A 19,342-nucleotide genomic window follows, 5' to 3' on the forward strand; every position below is an offset into this window, starting at 1 on the left:
ACTTTCTGTGGGATTCCTTTCTTGTAAACCAAATTTTATTGTCTGTTTTTTATACATGAGGAGATTGCTTTAAAACATTCCTTTGCCTAGACTTGGTAGTCAGTGGTAGAAGGGACAGGTTTGGAAAATTAAGAGGTTTTCTCTGGCATTCCTGTTTCACTTGTAGTTTTTCCCTCACAGGATAGGGACATGTGTGTGTGTGTGTGTGTGTGTGTGTGTGTGTGTGTGTGTGTGTGTGTGTGTGTGTGTGTGTGAGTGGAGATTGAGCATTAATTACAATGTTACAGTGAGAAATTTGGAGCAAGTGCTAAAGGTTCCACCTATGTGTGTAGTTATCATCCGATTTGAAGATGTAAATCCCCAGTGACTTCAGGAAGTTGGTTCATAGCTCACATTCCAAACCCAGCACAGTTGCCTCTGCAAGAGTCTGGTGAGGGTTCCTAAGCCCTAGAAATGCTATCACTTCATTTGTATTTTTGTATTTATTTCATCAGGAAATGTAGTCGATTAAATGACACACTATTAATTGTCCCCGAAGGAGTGAATATGCATAGAAGGACAGAATTGAAAAATACTCATGTTAACCTTGTTTCTCTGGCATCCAGCTCTGTAAAGTCTAATGTTTCAAGCTCTCAACAATGAGAAATAAGCATAACTCTGGCCATGAGCTCTAAACGATGCACCATGCTCTCTTGTCTGTGTAGGAGTTTGGAGATTCTAGAAATACACTTTAGATTATACTCATAAGGACTTTCATGACCTTCGTGAGTGCCTAGATGACAGGCATGAAAAATGATAAGGTTGGGAGACAGCATCTTGAAAGACATGCCTAGGAATTGAGTAGAGCCCCAAGTGGCTCAAGCTAAGGGATGAACTCACACTCCTCCATTACAGGGAGGCAAGTGTCAAGCTTTTCTCACTGAAGAGAAATGAAAGTGGGAGCTTACATTGCAGCAAGATGTATTCGATTAGATTTAGGCACATTTTAATCATGTATAGTTATGTTTAGACTTGAGGATAGGAAAGATATAAAATATCTCAAGGCTTGAGTATTCACATTTAAGGTCCTGTCTATCTAGGATTTTTGGGAAACAAACTGCTTTGATATAAGGGAATGCAAGGGTTTGTGGAATTTAAGACTAAATTTCTAGTTTAGGTGTTTGTTTTATTAAAAGTGTGAGTTATTTTGTGATTATAATACCACATTGAGTTTTTGTGTATTATTGATGATCTATTTCCTGAAGTGGCCCTAAAATTATCGTATTATGCTTGCGCGGTCTCAGAAATATTATTTGTTCAATAAGATCAGACAACCTAACTTGCTAATCTACAAATGTCTTTTAATATTTGGTTATGCTGGCAATCCTTGAGGGATGCCTCTTTACCTGGGGGAAAAAAGACCAAGCAAGTACCTGTTCTATCACACTAGCCCATCATGGCCTGACTCTCTTTCAGCCTGTTTCTTCCTATTTTTTGGTCACACACTCCATACCACCAGCTTACCAGACCTAAGGGCTGGTTCTCTGGAATGGGTCTTCTTCTCTCCGTAAGGTCCTCCAACCTGATCAATATCTGTCCATAAAAATCTGGTGGAGGGGTCTCATGTCATGAAACCTTGTGGTAACTCTAATGTACAGATCTCACTGGCTTGCTCTGAACATATCTCCATCGTAAACCGTGGTCTAGCTACTAAAGCAGGACCTTGTTTCTGTGACATTCATGAAACTTCTATACCCAGCTCATAATTCTCCCCATACAACAAAGGAGTTCAAGAGGTGATGAAGAAACAATGGGCTTTCTCTCCCCGCCTTGAGTTTACTATAACTAGCCTAGTTTTTGACTATTGATTCATTTGATTGGCCAATACATTCTCCCTTACCTGTCTATAATAAGAGTTTTCTAAAGGAATGCATTATAGTTTCAACACCTGGTATGAAATGTCCTTTCCAGCATCCCCGGTTCTGCAGTCTGTGCCTATGACATGCTTGACATTGCCAATGTTTTTACTGGGAGATTCAAGGAACAGAAATCACCTGATTCTACCTGGACACCGGTTCCAGATGAGCGAGTCCCTAAGCCCAGGTACATACACATATTTACTTATTCATCTATTTTTTATTAAACTCAGAAATGGTGATACTGGCTTCTGTGATGGTGAGCCTCCTATCGACCACACCTGAGTGGCTTCCATCGCAAGCCAGGCAGACAGAGATCAAAGAACAACAGAAAGACCCTCGAGACCACTTGTCTTCACCTTTACCAGAACCCAGAGTTATCTTTAGTTCCTACAAGCCATGACTTTAGTCTTCTGGTTAACATACGTAAACGTGGTTTGCCCACTGTAATAATAGGTGATAGGAGCCATCTCCTATTGGTCTATAGGTGAAAAATTAAGGACCAGAGAGTAAACTGTATTGTGCATGTTTATTTAATTAGAGAAGTATGTGTGCTGTGCTTCCCTCTGGTTTTTATATAAACTCTTATCTTTAATCCCAATTAACTGGGAAATAGACGTTACATTCCCTGGATATTTGGGAACAAGTTGAGTCTAGGGCTCTGGGTCAAGGACAAGAATTATATCGTTGGTACAGTGGGTTGCTTTTTTGCACTCACATGCAGTATAGTGCTAGCTTTTTCTAAGCTGTGCCATAGACTCTTATCACAAAGAAGTCCATGATCCAGAGACACTGAAGAAATTACTTGGTCCTACAAAATCTCTTCACATGTTCCCATTTAATAGCAAATTCTAGAAGAACATTTCTCCCATCCTATCCCTATGTTTTCCAACTCTAGCACATCCTCTATTCCTCCACCTTGTGTGGCCTCAATCATGTGGAAACCTCTCCATTGAGTTTAGGTGGCACTGGAAGCAAACCCAGTGTCTTCCTGCTGTTTTGCTTTCTAATGCTCTCCTTTAGCTTCCTATCCTACTTCTCCCCAAATCCCTACAAGTACGTTTAGTTGAACCAATTTAGATATTAGGAACCAAAGAAGGCCAAGTGGCCAACCCTCTGTTATCAGTTGAGTTTCCTGGCGTATTCCTCCTCTGTTCAAAGTAGACTCGACGTAAAAGGTAAACTCTAGGGACCAGAAAGATTGCCTAACTTGGCACCTGGGATAGGTCCATAACACATGAATAAGTCAAAAAAGGAGTTGAGATGGAGGGATTGGGTTTTAGGGAGAATATGTCTATAAAACTTAGTGAGGGAAGATGGGGTCACTCTGGCATTATAAAGACTTTATTAATTATTATTAATGGGACTTTTTCCTATGTCAATGTGTTTACCCACATGTTTCCATATGCTTTGCTTACCCTTTTACAAATATTAGGCTGATCTCGAAGGGCTGGCCGGTTTCTGCTACATGTTATAAGGAAATATTAATTAGGAAGGGTCTAATTTTTCCTTTCCAGTACCAGCAGGCAGCTGGACATTTAAACCATGGACTTTAGTATTCTCTGATCTAACTTTGCTGAGATTTTCATGTAACCCCCTCAGACCACAAAATTTCTTGCAAAAGTTCACTTTTGCAATCTTTGTTCAGTTGCAAGGAATTGGTCCTTTAGGAAAGAATCTTCAGTGTAACTCTCTTTTTATACCTTCCAAAATCTCATAAAAATCCAAAACAAAAAATGCAAAGTGAACTTATATACCCCGAGAGCTTATAACATTGAGTCTTGCTGGTGTGTTCCTCAGTGACTTTAAAAAAAAAAAAAAATCTGTTTTCTGTGATTTTGAGAGTATTAGCAATAATCCCCTCCTTTAGGGTCTCAAAATGTAGGTCGTGACCCCAAGAAAGACCATCCACTGGAAGACACAGATGTTTACATTAGGATTCGTAACAGTAGCAAAATTATAATTATAATTATAAAGTACCCACAAAATAGTTTTATGTTGGGGGGTCACAATAACATAAGGATATTTTTTAGAGGGCCACAGCATTAGGATGGTTGAGAACTACTACTCTCGAACCTCTAGCAAGACATGCTAGTTTGCTTTCCGTTGTTGTAATAAACACCAAGACAAAAAGCAACTTAGGGAGAAGTTATTATCATCAAGAGAAGTCTATCATCAAGAGAAGCCAAGGTGGGAACTCGACACAGAAACCACAAGGCACATGGCTTCCTGGTTTGCCTCTCCTAGCTTGCTTCCTAGCTTGCTCAACCATGATTCTTGTATAACCCAGGCTCACTGTGGTACCACCCACAGTGGGCAGAGCCTTTTTACATCAATTACCAATTAAGAACATGGTTCACAGACAAGCCTACAGGCCTGTGCATTAGAGGCAGTTTCTCAGTTGAGGTTCTTTCTTCCCAGGTATGTCTAGGTTTGTGTCGAGTTGACAGATAGTAATACATCCCTGAGAGGCTTGTCTCCCCACACACTCACTCATTTCCAGTTCCATCTCTGTTCACTGGGTTTTGTTTGTGCATCTGGAAAGAAGCCAAGTTGCCTGGAGATGAAACCGAGATGTACTGGCTAAGGTTCCCTCAAGGAACGAGGGGGCGGTCCAGAGGAAATCTCAGCATGTTGTACTTGGTGGCATTTTGCATTGTTCAACATCCTCTTCTTGTGCCTGTTGTATAGTCTACTTCATGCCAGATGCTTAGAGAAGCAGTTCATTCAAAGAATTTGCCAGAAGGCATGAAATAACTCTTTCCTTTCCACCCCTCAATTCATTTCAAGGCCAGGCTGTTGTGCTGGATCATCCTCTTTAGAAAAATATGCAACCTCCAATGAGTTTCCTGATGATACCCTGAACTTCATAAAGACGCATCCACTCATGGACGAGGCAGTGCCTTCCATCATCAACAGACCTTGGTTCCTGAGAACGATGGTCAGGTAAGTGTCAAACAAGCCTTGTCCTAAGTGGATTTCTTTGACTTTATCTTCTGCTCATGGATCCTGTCAGTGGATCGTGCTTTGAAATGCCACAAACATCTTCTGCTCTCCTGGGCATTGATTCAGCTAGGAAATGTTGACAGGCTGGGTTGATGCCACCAACTCCCCATCGCCACATTCTCAGTGAGAAGAGCGCCAGTATTTTCAGGCTAGTTCCACACATGCCAGCAATTAGGAGAAAGAAAAGATATTTCCTTCAAGATTAGCTCATCCATTCTGCACATTACTGGGGAGTAAGGAAGGAGAACCCATGAGAAGTACTTACCTGTTTGAGGCTTACACGTGACTGTATTGCTGGCATGAAGGGACATGGCATTTGTTGTGGTATGCCAGCATGAAGGAGTTATGCTTGGTATTTTCTATCTGAAGTGATGCCAACATAGAAGCAGCGGCCAACTGGGGAGATAGATGTCTGATAGCATCAAGCATCCTTTGTGATTGCAGGTCATTTTCAAAGATGATAGGCTTTTCTAAACAGGGGTAGTAGATAACACGAAATGATTTTTATCCCCTGACCTTATTGAACATATGATGAACTCTCTTGACTATGACCTACAAACTGTGCTTTATTACCTGTGGGAAGGCTGGTGCTCTTTAGTTCCTGTCTTGGTACTTAGAGCAAATAGGTATCCATGAGAGGTGGAATGATCATAAAACTCCACAGAAAGAAGATGCCTACTAGGCCTTAATCCTATGCTTGTCTCTCTCCGGCCCCTTGACAGATGTGGTTTGACTTGAATGTCCCGATTGTAGTACTGCTATGAGCTCTCCACCTTCAGGACCTGTTTACCCCTTTGTGTACAACCAGAAAGTTTTCTGATCTTGTTGACAGGGGTTTTGTGCCTCCTAGGGAAAAAAATGAAGAATGGTACCCACTACTTTCCTTTTCGATGTTAAAAGGAGATGCTAAGTATATTCACTTCTTCTGTCTGCCTTCTCCATTGAAACCGTCAATCTTTGCTTACTGCTCATGGAAGGGATCATTGCTGAGTGGTTTCATATGGTTATGGATATTTATTTATTATAGAACGTGGCCTCTGTACACATACTTCCTTCTCCCTGTTGGAGTCCCACTAATGTTCTGCATATGAAAATAAGGGACCAGAACAGCTTGAGAGCATTACTTACATGCGTATATTTTTCATGACGTTGTTACTAGAAAGCCATGTCACGGTTGTTTGAAATAGAAAGGGGACCTTTAATGATAGACTTACAAGGAGGAGTTTTTTTTTTTTCTTCAAATGTGATCCTCTCATTTTTAGATACCGCCTGACCAAAATTGCAGTAGACAACGCTGCTGGGCCATATCAGAATCACACTGTGGTTTTCCTGGGATCAGAAAAGGGAATCATCTTGAAGTTCTTGGCCAGGATAGGAAGCAGTGGTTTCCTAAATGGCAGCCTTTTCCTGGAGGAGATGAATGTTTACAACCCAGAAAAGTGAGTGGAACATTGGGTCCTTTCTTGCTAATTATTTGTCATTCTACTGAGACCTTTTACATTCATGGGAAATCACAGCAGACAAGTGTGATCACACCATTTCTAAAAAATACTGAGCATATTAAAAAAATATTGTTTTTTTTTCCATGCCAATAATGTATGTTCCTATAGCTGCTCATGTAGGGTGTCCACATAAGGTTCTGTAAAGTTTCAGTTATATCAGATCATGAAGTCAGCATGTCAGTCCAGATGAGGGTGAATGAGTCCAGTGGGGTACAAGGGTGGTGGCAGGAGAAAGAAAATTGTTCTTAAGAATCTACTAATGGTCTCCTCCTACCTCATCAAACTAGGTGCAGCTATGATGGTGTAGAAGACAAAAGGATCATGGGTATGCAGCTCGACAAAGCAAGTGGTGCACTTTATGTTGCATTCTCTACTTGTGTGATAAAGGTGCCTCTTGGCCGCTGTGAGCGACATGGGAAGTGTAAAAAGTATGTAATTTTTTTGGCCTTGCTGACAATTAGAAAATCGTTAGTACTTCGAAAGCAACCTGCTTAGCTGACAGTCCTCCTTCTCCTACAGAACCTGTATCGCCTCCAGAGACCCATATTGTGGGTGGGTAAAGGAAACTGGTTCCTGTGCCCATCTGTCACCCCTTAGCAGGTAAGGAACCTGAGGTGTGGGAAGGCAAAGTGCCTCCGTTACTCTTCATGCTAGATGTAGGCTTGCCTGTGTTCCCTCCAACCATCTGTATTCACTTTTCTCTGTGAGAAAAATTCAGCGATGGTACTGCCAGGTGGCTCCTCCTCCATCCCTACTCAGTTCATAGCCTCTGCCTCATCCCTGGCAGAGTGTCCATGGAATAATCACCCTCAGACTGGTTAAGAACGCAGAAAGGAAACACAGTAGGCTTCAAAAGTATTCCCTAGAAAGTGGGACAGGAAGATGCCCGCCTTGAACATCACAGGTTGAGGATAGCAGAGAAAGAAGCCATGGGGAACCAATTAGATTAGTTTGTGCAGCCACAACAAAATGAGTTTGCTAATTGACCAACCGTCCAAGGCTGAGAAGAAATAGCAAAGCATTTGTTAACCCATGTGATCATGCTTCAAGCATGGTGTTCATATCCAATAAAGCTTTCTCCTATGCTCAACTAACCCTGACCTTACTGCTCATTCGGCACATAATCAATGTTTGGCAATTTCCCAATTGGTCCCCGAGATCAAGCCTTTATCCGTTCTGCCTGTGAGGTTTTTTTTTTTTTTCACTTCATAGGTTGTGAAATCTAAAATAACATTTGGAAAAAATATTCAAAGCATGTCTCAGAGAGATGGTGGATAATGCAAGTGAGGTATCCAGGGCAGTCCAGGGCTCTCCCTCAACAAAGGAGCTTCCCCGGGACCATCTGTAAAACAGAACTACTTTCCTATACTGGGAGCATCTTTTCCACTTTGAAAATAGCTAGACAACTAGAAAGAGACAATTTAGTGATGACTGCCACCCACCTATTCTCTTGAAACGAGCTAATGATAACTGTAAAATATGACCGGAAACCTGAGCGCTGCAAAGTTAACCCACTCTGTATTATGAGCGTGGCTTTGCAGGTAGCACTCTTGCCTTTTGATAGTGTTGGAGCCTTGTATCTTTTCACTGGGGTGGGACAGAAAGAATCAGTGAGATGGGGAGCCGAGAAGGGGCTCATCATTTGTCAACAAGTGGACAAAGATAACAAGACGTTCATAAGCAGTTTTCACATCACTATCAGGACTCCCAGAGGAGTCCTGTAAGCCCTGCATTTATCTTTCAGAGACACGGCCATTGCTCAACACATGAGTAGTTCTGCTGTGAGAGTGGGTCTGGGGACTGGATAGATACTGACTTTCATTACAAGAAATCCGTATCCTTAGAGAATGAATTTAATTTTCATTACAGCGAAAGATATTAGAGGCTAAACATGGATTATTAGATCAAGGTGTGCCTTTCCAAAGCGGTTTCTTACATGGTTCATGATAAACTGGGAGGCAGTCCCAAATCAGAATTTTCAATTACATTTTAGAAACATAAGTGCAAAGTGGACAAATCTGGGTGTGCTTGTTTTAAAAATTAAAGTGAGTATGTGGTGACCCAGAGGATGGAGGAGGAAGAAAGGAGAGTTGAATATTGGACTGGGGGAAAGCAAGATCCTTGCTAGAGTCCGCCCTCTTGGAGCCTGCACATGCTCACTGGCCAGTTGTGCCTTTAAACACTTGGTTATATGTGCTTTGTAGGCAAAGAAATAGAGAAGGGGACCTGGGAAAGCAAGGAGAGGAGTAGGAAAGGAATCAGAAAGAACAGACACTTTCATCCAGACTTCCCATGTTGCTTATATGAGGAGTAGCATGAAAACTTTTTAAATGTTTAAGTAATGCTCTAGGAACCAGAGTAAGGACAGCAGAAGAGTAAGCCACAAGCTAGTTAACTTCCTGATTCAGCTCTGAGCTCACTGCTATCATAGCTACCTTCTCTTTGGAGACCCCCTCAAACTCACTGTTATAAAGCTTCCGAGAGCTGTTTCTCTCTTATGCCTACCGCTTGGCTTAGCAAAAGGGTCACGTTTTTAATGAAACTAAAGACTCGCTGATGGCATTGCATTTTTTTCTCTTTCCTTGTCTCTCCCCATCCCGGCCCCCGCCCCCACCCTTTTTAAAGACTGGCTTTTGAGCAAGACATAGAGCGTGGCAATACAGACGGCCTAGGAGACTGTCACAGTAAGTATAGTTTTTAAATCTGTGCCTGCCTATAGATAAAACTGCTTTTATCAAATGGTTTGGAACATCTGTGGTGACCCTTGAGGTCAAAGGATCCTTTCACTGAGGTCACCTAAGACCATCAGAAAAGACACGTTTATATTACAATTCAGAACAGTAGGGAAATTACAGGTATGAAGTAGCAACAAAGATAATTTTATGGTTGAGGAGCTGAATTAAAGGTTCACAGTATACGGAAGCTGGTCTAGAAGCATACCCCTGTAAAACTCAGTGCAGCTGATTCTGGACATAACAAAAAGCAAGCAGTGCGTGTGGAAGTCAGCATTGCTCTAGTTATTGCTGTGAACGCAGGCACCTCTCTCATCATTCTACTGCTGTAGAACAAACGCATGCTGGATGATATTAATTATAGCAAAGCAATAAGTTATGTCAGCATTTCCATTACAAAAAACGACAGTTCTATTGTTTTTCATAACGTGCTATTACACTGCATTTTAGCCACACAATCAAAAGTTTAATCATTGTGCTCTAGCTTTTTAATTGAGTGGGACTGTTTTACTGTTCTTTAACATATCTACCAATGAAAGTAATTATTTTTCAAAATGAAACCATTTGAGATAGGAACAAACTCAAGAAGTAACATGGCAGCATAAAGCGATTCTAAATGACCTCTTGGCAGAAATTAACCAAGCCTCCTTCTCAGAGTTCATATCACATACTGCTAAGTGGCACCGTGACACTTAGAATGTTTTAGAGACATTCAGGACTCTGCGCTGTTGTCTTATGACCTGATCAATATCAGGAGTCTCCTGAAAATGCTTTAGTGTTGTGAACTTGGATAAAATGTTATGTTCTTAGGAAAAATATGTTCAGTTTATGACTTTATAAAAACAAGTAGGAATTTATTAAGAGTTTTTAACCACAATCTGTAAGTACTTAGGTTAAAAAGAAAGAAAGGCATTCAGGAATCAAGTAAGATAGATCTGAGAATACGCTTGTGGGCTTCTCAAAGGAGACTTACCTGGTTTGTAAAATTTTTTTTAATGTTCCATGTATGGAAATTCAAAAAATTTGCATTCAAAATGGCACTGGAAAACAGCTCTTAAGGGAACAAAATTGAGTGACTCTATAATGCGATCATAGCTTAATTCTAAGTCTTTAAGTGGTGAGGACTGAAATTTCAGACCAGGCTGTAATTCAACTTTCTATCACGTGCTTTTGCAAGAGATACAGAATAATCAAATAAGGAGGGTTATCATCAGCCTTATCTACAAGTTCTTGCCTCAGACCTAAGTTGGTTTGTTCATAAAATATATGGCCACCCTTTTCCTTTATCATATCTTCACATGAAATATTTACACATCCAGGATATGTGTCATCAGTCAAATGGCTGTGCCGTGTGTGTGACTATCAGTAAAACAATTCCAAGTTCAATCATTGGACCTTACCTTGTGCCTTGCGGTTTCAGTTTTAGAAAAATGGGGGTTTTGAGGGGTGAGGAGCTGTTACAGATGTTTAACTAAATTAGTTTTAGAAAACATTTTCATTGCATTTTTATGGTCTGGTGGTCTGAGTGCCTGTAAATAGGAACATGGATTTGGCTTGAATCAGGAAATGTACAAAGAAGATACTGATGGGTTGCTACTGTGTCTTTAAGTGTCTGTACATACCTATGTTTTGAGGCAGCACCTAAGAGAACAAGTGTATGTCAAGTAGAAGGTTCCAATCTAGTGATTTAGTCTGTATGCCCAGGGTCTGCAGTAAAAGCCTGTTTTCCTCATGCTCCATTCTGGGGTCCCCAGTCAGGACAGAAGATGAGGACCATGTCTTTACCTGTTCCCTGTCCTGAGAGCTTCCTCTGTCCTCATGTTCCCACCAGAACAGGAAATACTTCTGAATGTGTCATTATTCAGGGGGCACTTACAGAATTGCTTCACTGACAGGATTTCTAGGAAAGTCACAGAGAGCCAGTGTTTGGTGAACCAGTGATCTGACATAGACATCAGCACACAAACCTACATATATGGTTTCCCAAGTATGGCTTTGGGTTTTCAACTTCCAAACTAAAACTCTCCACTGAGTTCAGAACGTTATGGACTATGATACTGAACAATCCTCTCAGTTCATTCATGAGGGTTAAACCAGAAAGAACATGAAGAAAAGTTCTTACTTTACAGATGTGGCTTGGTTTCTTATCTACAGCTATGCCCCAAATCGAGCGTGGCTTCCTTGACACTCATAGAGTCATTGCAATGACCACTTCCTCTGCTAACTCTTGGGTTTTCAGTGTCCATTAGCAGTGGCTCCTGGGAAAGTTGCCCATGAAAGAGATCTGGAGATTGGTAGTTGGATTTGAGTAGGAAGTGTCTTAGGTTTCAAGCAGGAAGAGACAAAGGTTTCTGGGTGTTGGGCTCCCACGTTGACCCAGCTTTTGTGACTCATCCCTGCTCAATGTGTAAGTCACACTAAGAGTGTGCAGCTAAGTAACCACCTCCCCGCTTTTGTCTTTCAGATTCCTTCGTGGCACTGAATGGTAAGGAAAATGTTACTGTCACAATTTCAAGTTGATGGAAATCTATTGTACTAATCTACCTGAGGATTTTTAAGCCTTAGGTTTCTTTTTAATTAATTATTATCCTCATTTTTTATAGACATTTCAACTCCTCTACCAGATTATGAAATGTCTTTCAACACAGTGTATGGTCAGTTTATTGATATATATACATATCAATATTAATACTTAAAGTTACTTATTCTTTGGTAGCTTATAGTTTTCACTCCTAATCATAGAACATAGATTATTTGTTACCTCAGGGCCCCAATTCACTAAACTTATTCCTAGATTTCAATATGCTTAAAAAAAATCTGCTTACCTGAGACAGTTGATGAGGGAGACCAAGTCTTACATATTTAATCCATATGATGTGAAACATGCCAACATTCAAGAATTTGGTAATCTACCTAATTAATTCTAGAAGGAGAAAAATTTCTTTTTAAATCATATATATATATATATATATATATATATATATATATATATATGGAGATTCAGGATAAAAGAACAGTGCTTCTAACTCACAAACTGTAGTCCCTCAGCGTAGGGAATCCCACCTCCCTAATCCTGCCTGTCTGTATAGCCTCCCCAACCTGGAGGGCACAGACACCCAGGGTTTTATGAGGCAAACGTTTCTGTTTAGCATGAAAATGACCAACAACAGTCATGTTCAAAGAGAATTTGAATATTAAAACATATTTCCTGTAAGACTTCTTCAAAATGTATGCAAGGAAGCCTGAGGCAGTGGGTGTCATGTGTAAACAGGATTTTGACCTTTGTTCTCTGCGTGAAGCACACAAGCACAGATCCAAGTTCAGGAGGTGTCCTCAATTCCTCACATGCAAGCCCAAGTGCAGCTGCTTCACTTTTGCTTTCCAAACACAGATTAACTTAAATAATTGAATGTATTTTTAAAAAAAAGATATGAAATCATCTCTGTAGTATCAAATTTAAGCTTCTGCCTTTTAATTTGGACCATGAGTTTAGCTGTTTATAGTTTTCGCGTCCTAGATACACATGAAAGGAATGGTTAAGAGGCTGTCTTTAAACGTAAGCATAGGCAAAAATAGAGGAAAGATGAAAAGAAAAAGAAAAATCACAAAATTTAAGAAACAAATGCCTACAAATATACTCAATTTTTCTATGCAAAGTTTCAGGCCCTAAGCCTGATTAACATGAATAAGAAGTCTTACTGAAGTGTTCAAGACTGTCCTAAAACCCAGAGCTTTGCAATGCTGTCCTCCTGCCCATGATTCAACACAGGGTCCGACAGACCAAGTCTGCAGGATTTCTCTACTTTTGACATCTGCTCATCTGTGATTCAAACAGGAATATTGAATAGCACAGACCAGGCGAGAATTGCTCAGAAGGCAAATGTCACACAGCTTAACCTTAACCTTCAGGAAGGAAACCCACTTAGCACCTGGTCTTTGGCAACACCAGAGTTTGCCATCATGGCCTGTAACTGAATAATTTTTATCAGATGTTGTGAAATTCAGACCTTGAAAAGTGAACCAGCAGCCTCCCTTGCATTCGTCAAATGTTCAAGACCAATTTTAACTCCCAGGGAATTCCTCAAACAAATAATTGAACTCGGGGATGTTCTTTATGGACAGAAGTCACTCTCCAGGCAAGCGTTGAGCTTTCGTTTCCTCCTAAAAGGACAGGCATGTATTAATTTTTCCATATGTTAATGGGAATATGTTAAAATTAAAGGTTGAAAGGACAATGCCCATTTTTTTGTGAGCTCTTGACCTGAAGCTTCTGGAGGAAAAGCAAAGAAGAATGGGTCTTTCCCTTTAGTTCATGACCCTGTCTACTGCAGGCAGGAGCTATTCAGCCTATAGTAGTTAGGTGGCAAATTTACCATCAAAATCAGTGATGATCTACCACAGAGGTCAGGAAATTTACTAAAGAGCCATAGAAAGACGATTTCAAAGGAAGGAAAATATAATAATGTTTTTTAAGGGGGGAAAAAAGAGTGATGCTCTAGATAGGACTTATGTATTTTCATAAGTGATGTTATCTTGGTATGAAATAAGAAAACATTTCATGAATTCATCCATCAAATACTTGTTGAGTGGTTGCTACGGGTCAGGCATGGAATATGAGCAGGATTTGTATCCCCAGAGGAAGGACCAAATGGCTACGTTTATGGGCGTGAATACAATGAGGAAGATGGGCCAGAGTCCGCCTACTCTCTCAGTAGTTCTCTCTTCTGTATGTCCTGAGCTTCCCTGCTAATTTAGGCCCACAAAAACAAACCACCAAAATGGAATTTCCCTTTCTCAGAGAAAGACATCATTTTAGTCTAGCACTGTACACACTTTCTATTGGCCAAGGCTGTAGGCAACACCATTCACATCTACAAGAAACTCTTTAGTGAATTGGGCCCTGATTGTTTTTCCTCTTTCTTCCTCTCTGTATTGAATTAGTGTCTCTTACGTCTAATGGCTACAATCACTGTTAACTGTGAAAATAGTGGGAAGGGTCTCTAACCTGTAGACTCACAGTGATGTGTAGATGTAGAGAAACCATGCAATGCATGAAACTTAACTTTTTGAAAACACCTATAGTTTTCGTATCTGTACAGAATGTAACCTCTCCTATTGGACCACGTGATTACAGCAAACCTATGGACATACAATACCATATCCACAAGCCATTGTCCATTTTCATGATGTCCTTTTGGTTACAAATTCTCATAGACAATGTGTTCAGATCAAACAGCCTGTGAAATCACATTGCGAAAATGAATCTCCGTGATTCCTAGCTGTCATGTTTAAGGATGGAGAGTCAATAGATGCTTGCCAGCCTGGGCCGCTGTTCTGCTGTACTCTCACCTCTCACCTGGTGGCTTGACACTTTTTGAGGCTCACGTATTTGCTATCTATTTATGTCATGCCCAGCCCGTGCCATCCATCCTGAAGCACACGTTTAAAAGATTACAAAGTTTTTTTTTCCTTTTCTGTTGAGTAAATCAGATGCATAGTTTCTCTAGATTTACATACAGAAAATCAAGATATGATGAGTATTAGACTAACACTTCAGAGATAGGAAGAAGGCTGATTTCTCACATTTGTGTAAAACATTTTCCTACCTAACTACCATCTGGTCCACATTAATTTCCTCTTGTAGCCACAGCGTTCCATCACCAATGAGTTTTCCATGTATCTGTAGCATATGGTCCAGGAAATCTTTCTACAGAAAACGTGTCCCTTAGGCATATATTTCCCCTAGATTACCATATTAAGAAATGTTCTCACTAAACCATACTTACGGCATTACCATAAAATTGCCCCTTGAACACAGTTAAATTGAAAATGCTCACGATGCCCATCCATTCAGGTAGAAGAAATTCCTGCTACTTGAAGGGAAGTGTAGCCCTCCCCTCCACACCTCCCTACCCACCTACAAAGCTATTTCTAATTATTTTCCTATGTTGGGTGCTGAATTGTAGTTTGGGGTGGCCAACTTTTTTTTTAAATGTAGTCTTGAGTTCGGGCATAGAAATAAACATCTCTTAGACATCAACAGAAGCAGGAAGGAAATTCTTCTATTTCTCAGGCTGATTTCCTCACCCCAGTTCTTTTATCCGTATTAGGTGGGATGCAGAACTCCGAAATGTAGCGTCTAGAATCAAACATTCCGTGAGGCTTAAATGAGCATATTTTTGGCAGTGGGCTGTTGAACAGAGTATTTTCAACAAAACAGATGTTGGAAGCTGTGTGGGAACCACCCAGGTTCTACACAGAGAGCGACTTCTTAAATGTTACTGAAGCTTTGTTGTGGCATTCAGGAGTAGTGTTTCCAAAGAAGTCAGTATCACTTACAGGAACCTCTTCTATTGGCTTGCTTTTCTCCCTGACACCCTAACAGCAAAAGTTTAGGATATAATGCTATTAATTAATTAAACAAACAAACAAACAAAAAAACTGGACCGGAGAGATGGTCCAGCAGTTCTTAACCACAATGACTACCCTCCCAGAGGTCCTGAGTTCAATTCCCAGCAACTACACAGTGGCTCACAACCATCTACAATGGGATCTGATGCCCTCTTCTTGTGTGTCTAATGACAGCTACAGTGTACTCACATACCCAAAATAAATAATTCTTTAACTGCAAACAAATACTCCCCAAACCAAAACAAAAACATTGTTTCTTAATTTTTTTAATATGAAAGTCTCCTGGAATGCCAACATCTAATGGAAATGCAAACTAAAAGAAGAGAGAAAGAGAGGGTGCATTTATCAGTAGGGCCTATCTTTCTGGTGGCCAGCATTTTATCTATTATGTACAAGGCGATTGATCATATTCTGAGCCTAGAACCCTTAGAATTACTCTGAGTCTGTTCTCCTCTGTGCCAATGACATTGACTGCACACATACAGAAGCTATCTCACTTTCTTTCCTAACTTACCTAGAACTTACTTGGCTGGCCCCAAGCTCAGAGCAGTTCTCCCTGAGATTCCCATGTGCTAGGATTGCAGGCAGAGACACCCATTGCTATCTTTTCTGAAGTTCTTAAGATGCTGCTTTAGGCACGATGGCTTAATAATCCACTGGAAAGTCACAGAAAAGCTATATTTTATTTCTACAAGAGAGGACTGCTAATCAGGCTCCCTTAAATCAATTGCAAAAGCCAAGATGAAAGGATCCAATACAATCTGCATTTAATCTTGTGGAATGATGGGGAGCAAGCATCTAAATGTGTTCCTAGGATGCCTAGCTTATGAGCCACGACTCCCTGACTCACCAGTCTTCTGGCACTGCCCTATGCTGGACCACATCTGAGATCAGAACCTACCTTTTTCTAGTTTAATTATCTTAGTCCGAGAGGCCACAAAAACAATGTCTCATAAATCTGAGTCACAAAACACTGAATCCAACCTTAAACACAGAAGGTGCATCCCTAAAGACAGGTAGCAGAGGAGGCTTTCATGCTAGAGGTAGGAACAGATCCCCTAGGAGAAGGAGCATCTATCTCTTGGAATGGAGAATGCCCATGAGGTTAGCTGAGACTGAGCACTAGACACCCTGTGGGGCTTTGATGGGAAGGACTCAGTTGTTTGTGGTGGGAGAGACATCTTTGATACCCTACCCAGTCACAAACCATGCTTCTGGAGTGTCTCTCATGCCGTGGGAAGTGTTCTAGGGAAAGACACTAGTGTTTCCTGAACATCCCGCATTGTGAAATCTCAACTCTTCTGCCACTTTATCTTCCCAAGGCTGTCAGGGCTCACTCAAAGGGAATTCAGTCTTTGGTGTTGTTTCCCTAACTGTATTTGTGATGAAAACAGGGCGTGCCAGTTCCCTCTATCCCAGCACCACTACATCAGACTCAGCGTCCCGAGACGGGTATGAGTCTCAGGGAGGCATGCTGGACTGGAATGATCTGCTCGAGGCACCTGGCAGCACAGACCCTTTGGGGGCAGTGTCCTCTCATAACCACCAGGACAAGAAGGGTAAGGCCTTGGAAGTACCTCTTCCTCTGGGAGGGGAGGAGGGAGAGGGGAGGAGGAAAGGGGAGGACTGTGTATCTGCTTCCAGCTGAATCCTAGCAGCGTTAGGAACCTGCTGTGCACCATCATTGAAAGCATCTCAGAAAAGACTGCAACCCAGCTCTTGAGGCAGGCTTGATCCCCCCATTCCCACACAGAACAAATAGCATGTCCCCAGGGCTTCCTCTCTCAGGCTGCTTCAGAGCCAAGGCTAGCTCCTCCCGTCCCCTTCCCACTCCCCTGAACTCCACTAGTCGGATGCTGTTTAGATCCTTTCCCCACTGTAATGGAATGGAATGCTGTGCAGGGTTTTGGCAAGTAAAAGCGATCTAAGTAAAAGCCTGCTAGTCAGTGACTTGAGGCCAGCGCTGGCCCCTCTCTCGTGGTGCTGAATCTGAATAGGCCTGCGCTCCACAGACTACTGTAGTCACACTTAGAGGACCAGAGTCGAAACAAAAATATGTTATTTCATTAAGGAGAATTGCTATGCATTTGCAACGGAAAGGAAGCTTCGCTAAATGAAAGGGACTCTACTGTGAACTGTCCTAAATTCTCCTTTGCTTTCTGTGCTGGCCTCCAGACAGGAAATGTCATGTCTTTTTCTAGCTCTTTGCTGCTTCTGGTAACACATCCTACTTCAGCCGCAGCTGCGAGCAGAGAGGCCTTTACTTATCCCAAAAACAGTCTTGTAAATCAGTGCCTCAAAGGCCCTTATGTTGCTGGCCATCTCCCCCAATTCAGAATTGTTTGCTTCTATATGTTTTCGAGAGCTCTGTCCAAGCTAGGCCTGGGGTTTTGAGGGTCAGGCATCCACAGGGACCCTTGGAAGACAATCTGTATCAAGCCCTCACTTGGAGGGTTTTTTTGTTTGTTTGGTTGGTTTTTTGTTTGTTTGTTTGTTTGTTTTGCTTTGTTTTTAGTCTTGGATGAACTCTTTTTCTACACAGACTCCCATGCCGTATTTTTTTAAGCTGCTTTTGTCCTGTAAGCACGATGTACTCTCTTGCCCTACTTCCTGATCCTAAGTGGTAAAGATGGCCCCTTTACCCTGTTCTCCTGCGTGTCCCCTTTGCTAACTTCCTCATTCTTCTATAGACTTCTGTTTCTTTGTGTGTCCTGTTTCAAATCTATTTAAAGAAGAACAAAGCTGGCTTTGTCTCATTGGCCCCTTTAAGTTAGAGGAATATCTGTCCTTACCAGCCTAAGAAAGTATTCAGTAAAGGGGAAACTGCCCAGCAGGCTGCAGGCCTCAGCATGTGACATTGTTTGTGTGTGGCTTCAGAACTCAGATTCCTCATCCCTGACTGTATCCCTTTGGTTTTTGCCTGTTATAATTTTCTGAGGGAAGAAGTCTTTCTGGTCAAGCATGGGTTGCAGTCATTTTCTCTGCTCTTCACTGAGAGTGGCAGCATGGATCTCACCATTCATCAACTCCCCTAAGGAACGGAGGCTCTCACGGAGTCCAATTAGCACTTTGACAGATTGTTTTAAAATCCGGCCTTGTTCACTTTCCTGAGTCGTTTTATGAGCGCTGACGAAGCTGGAAGCAGCCTGCATAGTGTCAGACAATGGTGGCAGAGGTGACTGCATGGGTGTTTAACATGGTTGCTGTTCTTGTGCTATGATCAGCCTCCTTGCCTTGCCCCATCAAATATGAGTTTGATTTTTTTCTGACAACTTGCGGTATATCCCTGATGGAGCAATGCCAATGAGTTGTTATGCTGAAATTGAAAATGATAGAGCTTAATGTTCCCTGTGCCGTGATTTTTTTTTCATGATTTTTGATTTCTCTCTTCTCTGAATTACCTTTCTGTTCGCTGTTATGATTTGTTTCCGACTTCTGTTTTGTTTTGCCCAGCACTATGTGGTATGACTTGGTGATGACGTTATTCTGTTGGGAAAATCCTTGTTCCTTTTCTGACTCACTATGATGTCCCTCGACCTGATCCAACCTGTGCTCTCCTGGCTTCTTTCCATCTCCTGATGTTGGTGGCTTAATGACATCGCATCCTTGCATTCCACATCTGCTGGGATGCTGGACTTGTCTGGGTTTCCCAAGGGCCTCTTCGAGTGCTCTTTCCACTGGGCCAACTGTCTCATGGGAATGTGACACATGTGTGCTCCGGCTTTCGGAGCCAAAGATACTCTGGAATTGTTTCTAGGATGCTTCATGTTTCTCCACTAAGCAGAAACTGTGTCCT

General features: G+C 41.5%; 1 protein-coding gene across 5 annotated transcripts in view; it reads left to right on the plus strand.

Moving 5' to 3' along the window:
- Sema6a (semaphorin 6A) overlaps positions 1 to 19,342 on the plus strand; it is a 120,291-nt gene that overhangs the window by 78,198 nt on the left and 22,751 nt on the right. For 2 of the 5 annotated variants that reach the window (XM_032885787.1, XM_032885786.1), the window contains exons 11-19: positions 1,951 to 2,082; positions 4,686 to 4,841; positions 6,164 to 6,340; positions 6,691 to 6,831; positions 6,923 to 7,003; positions 9,029 to 9,087; positions 11,600 to 11,620; positions 11,739 to 11,789; positions 16,941 to 17,105. In XM_032885787.1, the coding sequence (XP_032741678.1) occupies positions 1,951 to 2,082; positions 4,686 to 4,841; positions 6,164 to 6,340; positions 6,691 to 6,831; positions 6,923 to 7,003; positions 9,029 to 9,087; positions 11,600 to 11,620; positions 11,739 to 11,789; positions 16,941 to 17,105 (983 nt within the window). The remainder of the gene's footprint in view (positions 1 to 1,950; positions 2,083 to 4,685; positions 4,842 to 6,163; positions 6,341 to 6,690; positions 6,832 to 6,922; positions 7,004 to 9,028; positions 9,088 to 11,599; positions 11,621 to 11,738; positions 11,790 to 16,940; positions 17,106 to 19,342) is intronic. The other 3 variants (XM_032885788.1, XM_032885789.1, XM_032885791.1) reach the window with 3 other exon arrangements.

Source organism: Rattus rattus, chromosome 15 (genome assembly GCF_011064425.1).
Source record: "Rattus rattus isolate New Zealand chromosome 15, Rrattus_CSIRO_v1, whole genome shotgun sequence".
Lineage (NCBI taxonomy): Eukaryota > Metazoa > Chordata > Mammalia > Rodentia > Muridae > Rattus > Rattus rattus.